The 12,458-nt window shown below is 41.4% G+C and overlaps 1 protein-coding gene across 1 annotated transcript in view; it reads left to right on the top strand.

Moving 5' to 3' along the window:
• LOC308082649 (protein kinase C-binding protein NELL1-like) overlaps nt 1-12,458 on the top strand; it is a 302,553-nt gene that overhangs the window by 122,579 nt on the left and 167,516 nt on the right. Inside the window, exons 9-11 of the mRNA XM_080424542.1 lie at nt 904-1,006; nt 2,520-2,593; nt 11,021-11,120. Of these exons, the coding sequence (XP_080280668.1) occupies nt 904-1,006; nt 2,520-2,593; nt 11,021-11,120 (277 nt within the window). The remainder of the gene's footprint in view (nt 1-903; nt 1,007-2,519; nt 2,594-11,020; nt 11,121-12,458) is intronic.

The raw sequence follows: 12,458 nt of genomic DNA, 5'->3' as shown, positions 1-12,458 counted from the left end.
TTTGACACGGTGATCCATCTGTCCTTTCCTTCTCAGAATCACCACGGGTGATTCCAGAGCTGCTCCAGACCCTCCCGTGTGGAAAAAAACGAAAAAAACGAAAAGACTGAAAACACGGTTCAGACCGTGTTCGGCACCAAAGCGCTACTCTGTGAAAACACGGTTCAGACCGTGTTCGGCACCAAAGCTCTACTCTGTGAAAACACGGTTCAGACCGTGTTCGGCACCAAAGCGCTACTCTGTGAAAACACGGTTCAGACCGTGTTCGGCACCAAAGCGCTACTCTGTGAAAACACGGTTCAGACCGTGTTCGGCACCAAAGCGCTACTCTGTGAAAACACGGTTCAGACCGTGTTCAGCACCAAAGCGCTACTCTGTGAAAACACGGTTCAGACTGTGTTTGGCACCCGATGTGTTAAAAGCACAGCAGTACAACAGCAAATGGATGAGACACAAAAAAGCCAAAGGCTTGTTTCCATTGTGGTCCATTAAACATTCAACACTCTGGACAACAACAGTGTATATACATGATGAACAATGATACAAAATAACAATATCAAAATATGCAGTTTTATAATGGTTCATGATAGATGGTGGGTTTTCTTTTCTTTGGAATAGCAGGTATATCTGATAGATACTGTACCTTAGTTTTAGTTTACATCCACTGTAGTTGTATATTCTGCATGAGTACTGTATGCATGGAACATACAGAATGTTTTTTGATAACCTCTACAGCATTATGTTACAGTATATTCAGTGAAAATGTGTGGGTGTAAGGTGAGAGACGCAGCAGCGTTTTTTTTATTTTATTTTATTGTATCCTCACTATATGCGTCAGAACTCATTCTCTCCATGTATTTGTTTTAGTAAAAAATCATGTTTTTTTATGTGTTTGTTTAACAGAATGGCGTGGTGGAGTGCCGTAGAATTTTCTGTCCGCCAACAAACTGCTCGGAGGACTCACTACCTGTGCACGTCGATGGCACCTGCTGTAGAAAATGCAGACGTAAGTACGAGGCCTGCAAACTTTGCTGTTTGACAGATCAGAGAGAATGGGGAATTTGCAAGGTGGCCGTCAATCACATACCCACATACAGCATTCAGTGTGCCTGGACAGGGCAAAATGAACTCGGCATCACCTCGTCTCACTGCAAAAGCATACAGCAAACAGACACCAAAATAAATATACATTTCACATCTTTCAAAAAAATAACCATTGCCGATAAAAATATATTTTGGACAATATCCTAAAATGCATTTTGAGCTGTCAAAATGTATCAAAAATATATTTATTGGTATGGCGAACGTTCACAGACAAGTATGTGAATTGGTTAGCATGCAGAAATAGTTTTCACACCTCTCAACTAACCAAAGTCAACTCTACATCCCCTTGCAGCATGGTCACCCACTGCTTTTACTGTAATTGCTGTGAACAGGAATCATGTGGGCCACATATTTAACCCATTAAGACCTGAGGCCGATTCTACAAATGTCTTCTAAATCCAAACAGTTTTCTGAAAAACGTATGTTTCTATATCAGTGGTGCTCAAACGTTTTCATGTCAAGGACCCCCAAAATGATATGTATTTGGCCGCCGACCCCATCTCGAAATATTTTGTTCCAGGGACCCCCCAGAAGCAAAGATTTGAGTTAAACACATTTTCATGATTATTCAAAAATAGCAGATCTACAAGCTCATAGCGCGGCACTCTGTGCCGTGCTACAAGCTTGTAGATCTGCTATTTTTGAATAGCCAAAGTGTACAATAATGCTTTTTAGCTCAAATAAAAAAAAATACACAGATGCGTTCCAGGTCTTTATGGGTTAAAATTAGGTCACTTTTAGATTTTTATAAAAGGATACCTTCCAGACGTTGGCCCACAGACCACAGACCATCATCTTCTTGTGTCCGTCTAAAGTTGAGATACAGGGGTGGACCAGTTCTGGATATTCTTGGGTGGCGCGAGTGTGACGCAACCGTCACAAGAGTCTCAAAACTATTCACAGTTTCCACCAAGAACAGTGTCTCGTTTCACCCAGACTGCCAAATCACCAAATCCCCGAGGGGTACTTTTGGGGAGGGGAGGGGGGTTTTGGAATAATTTGTCCTACCCTCCCCGCATCCTCCCCTGTGAAATATCAGAGCCCTGGCACAGAGGAGCGCGGCTATAGTCCTGCACCCTGGAGATGAGAAAAGCAGGGCTTCATTCACATCATCATATAGCTTCATTTTCTATTTCTGCCTCGTCGCCAGAGGGTTATGCATAAGGGTCCTCTCTGTTGTATTCTTAATGTGTTGTTCACATTTCTTCCCACGCTTGCTAACTAAGCTCAACTTTTTTTCCAGCACTTAATTAAGCATACAGAACTTGAAGCTTTTTTCCCACAGTGTCAAACGCATTTTGTGGCATTTCGACTCTATTGTTGAAATCACCATCGGTGCCTTGGAATTAAATCTATTTTCCAGGGCATATCCTTATCAAGGTGTCGTTAAAGTGATTGTTATTTCTTTCCCACAGCTAAATGCACCTACATGGGCCAGACTTTGTCCGAGGGCCAGCGCTTTTTATCCAAGAGCTGCAGGGAATGCAAGGTAAAGCATCTGCTTCCACTTCCATTTACCATCAGGGTTGCCAGATCTGCTTATTATAATTTGCCTGCGAGATTTTATTTGAAAATAGCCGATCTACAAGCTCACAACGCGTCGCATCGCGACGCGTTGTGAGCTTGTAGATCTGCTATTTTCAAATAGCTGATGTATATGTTAAAGTGCTCATGTGGCCCATAGTCGCTACTTTTGGGCTGGTTTTCCTAGACCTGGTTTCTTGTTTCTCTCACAGAATCTGGCAACACTGTTTACCATTTTGCTCAAGTGAAACGTGTGATGGACGTTCTGTGATATTGTGTTTGTGTCTTGTGGTGTTAGATTACAGCAAATGTCCACATAGAGAATACAAAACAAAGTTACTCTCTTCTCTTCTCTTCTCTTCTCTTCTCTCTGTCCTATCCTATGCGCCGTAATTGTAAAGTCCCCCCAAAACAGCCTTATCTAGATGCAGCCCAAGCACCACGTCCAACACAACACTGTGCTGTCCCCTCTGTGTAATGACTTTGTGCGGTGGACTAATCTGTGTTATTCAATTAGCCAGCAGGCCTTATTAGTTCCCAGTCCCTCCCCAATCTGTTCAATCTCCCTTTGTTTGTTCCCTCTGCTGGAGAGATGGCCAGGTCATTTGAATAATTTATTAACATCGCAACAAAGGGATGTTTTAGATTGTGGCATCATCTCTGTGTAGATTATAATTAAAGTCTTCACTACGGCACAGGAAAGAGAAAAAAAGGTGAGCTCCCCTCACTCAGAAGCCATTTATCTTTTAAGGACATAGTTTTTAAAAGGAGGAAATACACGTGTCATGCGTATAATTGGTTACAAAATAGCTAGGCAGAGAATTCCCAGTGCTCCTCATTAGCCTTTTGAGACCTTAAAAAAACATAACTGTATTGTTGTATGTAAGCTGGGTTTCAGGCAATTACAGACATCACTTACACGCCTGGATGAATGGTAAATTGGCAATTAATATCAGTGGTTGGTGTGCGTGTGCGTATCCGTGTGTGTGTGTGTCTGTGCGCGCGTGTGTGCCACGCGCATGTGCTAAACTATCCCATAACGGCAGTGGACAGTGGATAGCAGGACAATAACATAGTGTTCCAGGGTCTTACCAGTAGTGGTTTGCGTGACCTTTGTACTCTCTTATCAGGGGGGAAGTCTGCTGTGTGCTCAGAAAGGCTTTACTAAAGAAATACTGCTCTGATCATTTGATCTCCCCCCTGGGAATGTGGGCTTAGGTCCGAGAGAGAGAGAGAGAGAGAGAATGAGAGAGTCTGTACATGTTCATGTAGTTGCATCTGTGTGTCCACCTGCATGCTATATACTGTAGGTGCAGATATCCCTGCGTGTGTGTGTGTGTGTGTGTGTGTGTGTGTGTGTGTGTGTGTGTGTGTGTGTGTGTGTGCGTGCGTGTGCAGGCGCATGTGCTTGTAGTCTGTGTGTGTGTGTGTGATATGTGCCAGTGCTGAGGTGACAACAGAAGGCTTTGCCTGCTGACTGTTGATTAGCACCATGACCTTCCATCCCTCTCTGTCCTCTCACCCTCACAGCAGGAGAGGTGGAAGGGGAGGTGTATGAGCGACAATGAATAAATGCATAGACATATGGAGAGAGAAACAGCGAGGCGGTGACAGTGAGCCAAGAGAGGGCTGTGTAAAATGAAATGCAGAACACACCTGTGGTTTTGTGACCTCTGTGACATGTAGCTAAGCTAACACAGTCTGTGGCGCTTCCTCGGGCTGTTGTAGAGCCCTGCATCATGGGACAGTTTTCTTATTCCCGCTCCCTCCCATTGGACTTCTAACCCGCCGTTCGTTTAGTCCTGTATAATCCCCCAATATTACCGTCTAGTCCTGCATAATACCTCAATATCGCAGTCTAGTCCTGCATAATACCTCAATATCACAGTCTAGTCCTGCATAATACCCCAATATTACCGTCTAGTCCTGCATAATCCCTTAGTAATTCCATTTGGACCCAAAAACATTACAAACAGAAACACAGAATGAGAGAGAGAGAGACAGAGACCATTACAGCACCATGGACAGCGACATGGTAAACTGGGCTGCTTAACCCTTTCAGACTGAGAACGCATCTGTGTCATTTTAAGATTTCTTTGGGCTATTAAAAAATAGCAGATCTACAAGCTCATAGTGCGGCACTCGGTGCCGCGCTATGAGCTTGTAGATCTGCAATTTTTTGGAAAAATCGTGAAAATGTGTGCAAATCTTTGAATATCTTTTTTTCTGTAGCGCACATTTTTAACCCTGTTACAACTTCTGGGGATCCCTGGAACAAAATATTTTGAGATGGGGGTCCGTGGGTCCAAAAAAAATCATATAATTTTGGGGGTCCTTGACATGAAAAAGTTTGAGAACCACTGATTATAGCAACATTTTTTTTTCAAAAAAAAAAGTTTTTAGAAGACCTTTGTAAAATCCCCCTAGAAGCAAAGATTTTAGTTAAAAATGTTTGCTTTAAAAAAATATATATATATTCAAAGATTTGCTCAAATTTTCAAGATTTTTCAAAAATAGTAGATCTACAAGCTAGCGCTATGAGCTTGTATATCTGCTATTTTTGAATAGCCCAAAGAAATCTTGAAAGGACACGCAGCTGCGTTCCCGGTCTAAATTGATTAACAGTAGGTTATTAATAAAGAGATGGATATAGCCTACCTGTCGGTAACAATGCTTTGCAATTATTTTCTCCTTTGCATTTAGACAAAAGATAAATGTGTGAATATCAGACGTGCCTTGCTTTGCTTTTGCTTTGTAATCTTTGAAAGATTTGATTTTCTTTTGAAACTTCATTGTTGACTCAATGCTTATACTCCTCCGTGCTACAACCTCCACCCACACTGTTGCATACCTCATGTTTGATTACTTGATTGAATACTTTATTAACAGTTTGCAAAGACAAGCACAGGGAAGTACAGTTCAATACAAGGTCGGTTAGGAGGATTTTAAACCCAAGAAAGCACTAGGGCTTGTTTCCATTGGGGTCCTTTGTACTCAATTCATCGAAAAATGAATTGCACTGCATCCAGTTTATTGCAGGATGGTGCGGGTGCAGGGCTCTATAGTCTATAGTACTGGCTCACTCTGATATTTCCTCCAGTCTTGCGGTGCTACTGTAGGTCAGCCTGTAATGCTAGCGCTGTCTGTAATGCTAGCTCAGTATGTGATATAGCTCAGTGATTATGAGGAGTGCCCACATCGACCAGTGAGATGAATCACAGCCATTCGAGTTCAGTGGTGTAAAAAGTACTCAGATATTTCACTTAAGTAAAAGTATCAATACTGCAATATAGAAATACTCTGTTACAAGTAAAAGTTCGGAATTCAAAATTGACTTAAAGTACCAAAAGTAAAAGTACTAAAATGTTTGAAAATAGCAGAACTACAAGCTCACAACGCGTCACGATGCAACGCGTTGTGAGCTTGTAGATCGGCTATTTTCAAATAGCCTAGGTATAAAATAGGGCTAAAGTGGTTAATGTATGTTTCATAATATCATAATTTGTATATGAAAAGTAACTAGTAACTAAAGTTTTCAAATAATTGTAGTGGAGTAAAAGTACAATATTTTCCTCTGAGATGTAGTGGAGTAGAAGTAAAAGTATTGGAAATTGGAAAAACTCGAGTAAAGTACAAATACCTAAGTAAATGTACTTAGTTACTTTCCACCACTGGAATCGAGTTTCATACTGTCCTAATGCCTCTCAAAATTGTACATAGTACTTGAAAATGAAAGTAAATATGACAACAGTTATAATTATTTTAAATTTGCACATAGTACTTGGACTATGAAAAGAAACAGTTTTGTTCCCCTTCCACTGCACTGCCTGTCTCTCCTCGGGTGGTCGGCACCAACCAATGAAGTGCTATTCAAGACTTGAGACGTCCAATTAAGATGAGAACAGCTGCGGGAGCTCAGTTTACCGCAGCGTTATCAAAGGGGTATGAGAATACTTAATTCCCCTCCATGACAGTCGGAGCTGAGAGAGGCTGGTCTAGCCAGGTAACCATAACCCATGCTGTCTGGCTGGCTGAAGTATAATGGGGTTATCCTAACAGTGGAATATAATCAGTTCAGTTCAACTTCATTATGAGTCTCACCTTATGTGAGGGCGTAATAAGCTAATATAAAATAAATAAACCAAAGCCGTGCAAATGATAGACACTGCAGGACCGCTAGGCGCAAGGACCATGTAGTATTCCTGTTTGAATGGTACTTCCATATAGACAAATAATGACAATGTAGCTACGAGATTTTGAGATTGTTGTTCAATGCGAGAAATGAAACTCTGTTTCTGAGTCCTAACGGGATCTCGAAACGTGCAATCATAATGCTGAGACTGAATGTGGTTGAGTGGAATCTGTGGTGCACATGCTGGTAAAATTCTGGCATGGATTCTGGTGTGATGATATAAGCTGGGGTGATTACCTCGGCTGTTACAGTCCATGGATTGGAGTGTAACAGCCGAGGTATCATTCATAGTACGACGGTGCTATGGATGATTTGTGAATTGCAACAGCTTTTCAGCTTGTAGATCCGGTGTTTTTTGGTAAGTGATTCCTGTGTGATCAATTATAAATAGGAGTCTTGTGAGTGTGAAATTATACACCATACGCATACTCATGTCTCAGAGAAGATGTGAGTTTTTGGGTGCACCAACGAACAAATTCAGCTGAGAAATGATGAATCAGACTATGTTGTACGCTCGCATGAGTGGTTTACTGCCAGACTTATTTCTGGCAGTAAAGATTTTCTTCGATTTTCTTACCTTTTGAAGTAGAATATTTATCTCCAGTATGATCGATCCCCTGATGGTTGCTAATAACAGAGGGTTTCACTGTGCTTCCGAGAAAAGAAAAAAAAAATGTCATCGCGACCTCCCGTTCGCTTTTATGCGCCTTTGAAAATAACATGTCTCGGCCAAAAATACATAGTAAAAAAAAAAATACACAGGAGCTGAGATACAGGATTTTTAAGTAATAAGTTAACCAGTAAGTGAATGGAGCAGTACATCTTTGGATCGCGTTATCTCTGGTTCTGTGTGAAAAAACAAAAAATAAACACCTTTTTTTTTCAAGAATTCGTCATAAGTCGTTCTTGGCAGTCAGGGCGTTATGACGACGTCTCGTCATAAGTCGTTCTTGTGCAGTGAGAGAGTTAAAATAAGATCGTAAATGATCGTTTTGTGAATGAAGTCCATTAGTATGTACTCTATGTATAAATAGCACACATTGCAGTCAATGAATCCGCCGGCGTAGAACCAGGACGGTGACTTTGTTGAGTTTTGAAGGAGAGAGAGGCGTCCCAGGGATCCGTGTCAATGCCTCAGACCTTGGAAGGCAAACAGGGGAGCACCAGAGCACTACAGCTAATGACAGGGTCATGGTGTGTACGCCATACATCAGCAATGTATTTTGAGGGCTCAAGGGAAGATGACACTGTGCTTTACCTTGGCCTGCTCGACTCTCTCTTCTCTGTGTGTGCGTGTGCGTGTGCGTGTGCGTGTGTGTGTGTGTTTACTTGTAAGGGCCAAATGTCCCCACAAGTATAGTAGAATTAACATCGTGAGGACAATTTTCCTGGTGCTCACAAGAAAAAATATTGTTTTATGGTAAAAAAAATAAAATAAAAAGGCATTTAGAGGTTAGATGTAGGGGTTATTGAGAGTTATGCCTTATTTATGTGTAGTTGCACGCTTGTGTTGTGCACCGAAAATAGCAACATCTTACAATAGCTATTTTCAGCTTTAGGGTTAGGATTAAAAATGGTAAAAAAAACTGTAAAAGTGGCATTCATAAAATTGCCGTCCTAAAATGTTCGTGTCCTCACAAGTAATAGTAATACAAACGTGTGTGTCTGTGTGTTTCTTGTACCTTTTTTTGAGTGCATCTGTACCTTCGTGTCCTTTCTGTGCCTGTGAGCGCCACAGCCACAGCTTTTTGGCTGAGGCCCAGTCCGTTGTCATGGCAGCTGTATTCCAGATCCGTTATATATTGGGTGCCTAAAGCTCTGGGTAGCACTGTAAAATGAACGTTAGTTGGGCCCTTGTGGGTTCATTTTTTACGATCTCTGTGCAATACCGACACTCAGAATTTTACTGTGTCAATGGTGTGGCATGGAGGGCCAAATATATGATGGGATTCCAACCCGACATTCCACTAATGAGCATAACTTCAAACAGAGAGAGGGAGACTAATTAGTGAAATCAGCTGGTGTAACATTTGGTTGGAACAAAAACTTTATAGACTCAACCTTCCAAGGCAAATATTTGTCCCAAAATGGCAAAACGTATCAAAGTTTGATACGCATACTGTACAATAGATTATTGCCTGCATTCTTCATTGCCCAAGGCTGTCTAACTGAGGGTTGGCATGCTAACGGGAGAATGTTATTCCAACCGCTAATTGTTCACCGACGGCAATGAATGGCATTTCAACATGTGGACATATAAATACAAATGACATTTCTGTTGTCCTTGTAGGCTGTGTCAACAGAATTTGCACAAGGCAGATATAAATAACTAGGACTAACATATGCAAAGAAATGACTGGCAATGACCGGTGCAAATAATCAAAATAATATTGTACTATAGCCAAGGTAATAGTAGGTCACTGAATAATCGTATATTGTAAAAATAGACAATAGAAAAATGTTGCCCTAAATGCCCAAAATAGAGCTTGGACAACAATGTGGAAATGATAATAGAAATATGACATTTCTGTTTCATTCAGCTATTTTTACATAGATGAACGGAAACAATTATAACAATTATGCAACATAATTGTGATCAAAAAAATTCTTAGGCCTATTATCTCTGTGAACGACCCGTCATATCAGCCCTTGGGGTGATCGTTAATCAGCCAAAGGGTTAAATAACCCCTGTGTTCCTTCTACCACTCCCCTCACCCAAGGCTGGGTATGTGATGAGAACATACTTAGATATACTGTAGATATCAGTGACTGTGTCACATAAAGCTTTGGCTGAGGGGGCGGAGCCAAAAGTACATTATGTTAGTAATGCGATTATATGTATTTATGCTGTAGGTAGTGTAGCTTGTGATTGTTTTATTTATTACTGTACTGTCTACCTGTATGTATTTTGTTGCAGTGTTGTTTGTCTCAGACCAAGGACCACAATGAAAATAAGTCGCAAGACTTTTTTGTGTCTGTATCCTTGACGTTTCTACGATGAACATGATGTGTTTTTCTCCTGTATAACGTCTAATAAAATCAAATCAAATCAAATCGTACACCCTGCGTATGTCACTGATCACATGACCTCAATCAATTCTCCAGTTCTAGGCAACATAGAAGGGGGGGGGGGACTTTTTTCTTATTTCCACACAACAGCTCTAAGTTCAATGTTGAAAATTTGTGGTATTCTCCTTTAAGTCTGGATTAACCCATTCAATTCGGGAAAGTATCTTGTGTAAGTTCAATGTTGAAAATTTGTGGTATTCTCCTTTAAGTCTGGATTAACCCATTCAATTCGGGAAAGTATCTTGTGTAATTTTAGATTTCTTTGGCTATTCAAAAAATAGCAGATATACAAGCTCATAGCTCTGAGCTTGTAGAGATTGATTGATTGATTGAAACCTTTTTTCAGGGAAATCCATTGAGACCAGGGTCTCTTTTTCAATGGTGCCCCTATGTACAAAAAGACATTTACAACAGTGGTTTTACAGATGTGACAAGGACAACAAGGTACATATAAAAATAAAAAGGTTGTAAAAGTTATATATAAAAATATTATATTATATATTAAAACCATATATTACACCAAGCAGGTGCATAGATCTTCTTCCAATATAAGGTCAGCTAAGGTCAGAGATATACAAGCTCATAGCTATGAGCTTGTAGATCTGCTATTTATTTATTTTATCGTGGAAGTTTTTTGCAAATCTTTGAATATATATATTTTTAAAGCGAACAGTTGTAACATTTGTCAAATGTCTCAACAAATGTCTTCATTCTTCTGAAAAACTATTGTTGCTATATCGGTGGTGCTCAAACCTTTTCTTGTCAAGAACCCCCAAAATTATATGTTTTTGGCCACCGATCCACATCAAAATATGTTGTTCCAGGGACCCCCCAGAAGCAAAGATTTGACTTAAAATGTTTCTTTCAAAAAAATATATGTATTCAAAGATTTGCACAGATGTTCAAGATTTTTCAAAAATAGCAGATCTACAAGCGCGTGGCGCTGCACTCGGTGAGCTTGTAGAAAAAATATAAAATAATGGTTATAGCTCAAATCTAAATGATAAATATGCATTCCCGGATTGAATGGCTTAAAGAATCACTCATTTCAAGATCATGCTTTATTTTGCCAACTCTGTTGCATCTTCATTATCATGGGCTTTGAGCTGATGACGCATCTCCCGTTTTCAGAATGGCTTGATGGTGAGAGTCACGGAGACTTGTCCGGAACTCAACTGTACCCTCGGCGAGCAGATCCTGCCTGACAACAGATGCTGCAATGTCTGCAAAGGTGGGTCCTCGCCTCGTATTTATGCTCCTGTAGTCTGCCCCGGTATTTTTGTTTCTATTGCGTGAGGCCGTTTACCATTTCCCCCACCGGCTCATCAGTCCGACGTGCCGATCCCACATTCCGATGAGGTGTGGGGGTAGACTGTGCAAAGTCCCCTAGCTGTCTGATGCGGCTTCGGGCTGTGGTTCTCAAAATGACTCCATTTGTCTCCTCGCAATCCAGTATGAACGCTTCATCTGCTCTTGGCGGCAATACATATCAGAGCAGATTGGTCTGTCTGGTTTGGAGCCCCCACTATGCCAATTTGCCTCAACTCCACCATTTTGGCAGCAAGGCAGAAGGTAAATAGCCACAGGTAATTTAGTAAAGAGATTGAATAAACAAACCGTAGGAAGCTGTCAACTATGGAGCCATAATGGAGGCAACCTGGGGAAGGATCGGAGAGGAGAAAATTGTGCTCACGTTTTAAGTAAAATAAGCTGAGCAGGTTTGTGACGGCCATCTGGAAAGGAGAGGGGTGGGAGATTGGGGAAGAGAGGAGAGAAAATTAAACGAGGGAAGAGGCAGGTGAGAAGAGACAGGAGGATTTGCAGACACGGAGGACAGGAAAGAAATTATAAATAAGGGGAGAGACCGCGAACAGAAGAGTGGAGGAAATGCGGATGAGGGCAGGATAGACGTGGAGGGATTGTACCCAGAAGAGACGGGAAGTAGAGCTGAGAGGGGAGGAACACTAAATGAGAGGAGAGAAGAAGTTGGGGCGTGAGGCAGGCGAGAGGAGAGAGCAGAGAGAGAACGAAGACATGAAGATCACAGCCATCTCTCGCGCCTCCCTCCCTCCCATCGTCTTGATATCTCTCTCACACCCACGTTTATGCTAAAACTAGGTGCTGCTCATTATCAGTCTTGGTGCCCCGTCTCAACTCGGCAACTCGCCACTTTGCTTCTGCTCCGAATTGCTCCTCTCTCACCCTGCCATTAAAGTCCTCAGTGTGTCACAGACTTTGGTTAAATTGGTCATTACGTGTTTGACATGGACATCTGTGCAGAATCTGAACCACCCTCTCTTTTTAGCAAAACGGCAGCTCTTGTACAAAGGAATTTGTCTTTTCCTTTGTAGTTTTGCTTTTATCTGGGTGTGCATGTGGTTACAGTATGTGTATGGGTCTGCACGATTGTGCATGTACACATACGTGCCTGTGCGTGCGTACACAGTCTCGGTATGAAAAACAAGACGTAGAATCTTTATTGGATGCAGTAAATGGTAGTCCTACTGAACCTGTTTCACCCCAGGTTGTTCTCATCCCTTCCATAGCATATACCTGGTTTACATGCCCT

Source organism: Gymnoscopelus braueri (assembly GCF_963280865.1).
Source record: "Gymnoscopelus braueri genome assembly, chromosome: 1".
NCBI classification, from domain to species: domain Eukaryota; kingdom Metazoa; phylum Chordata; class Actinopteri; order Myctophiformes; family Myctophidae; genus Gymnoscopelus; species Gymnoscopelus braueri.
Note: the sequence above shows the minus strand (reverse complement) of the source record. Positions and strands in the feature narration are given on the sequence as shown.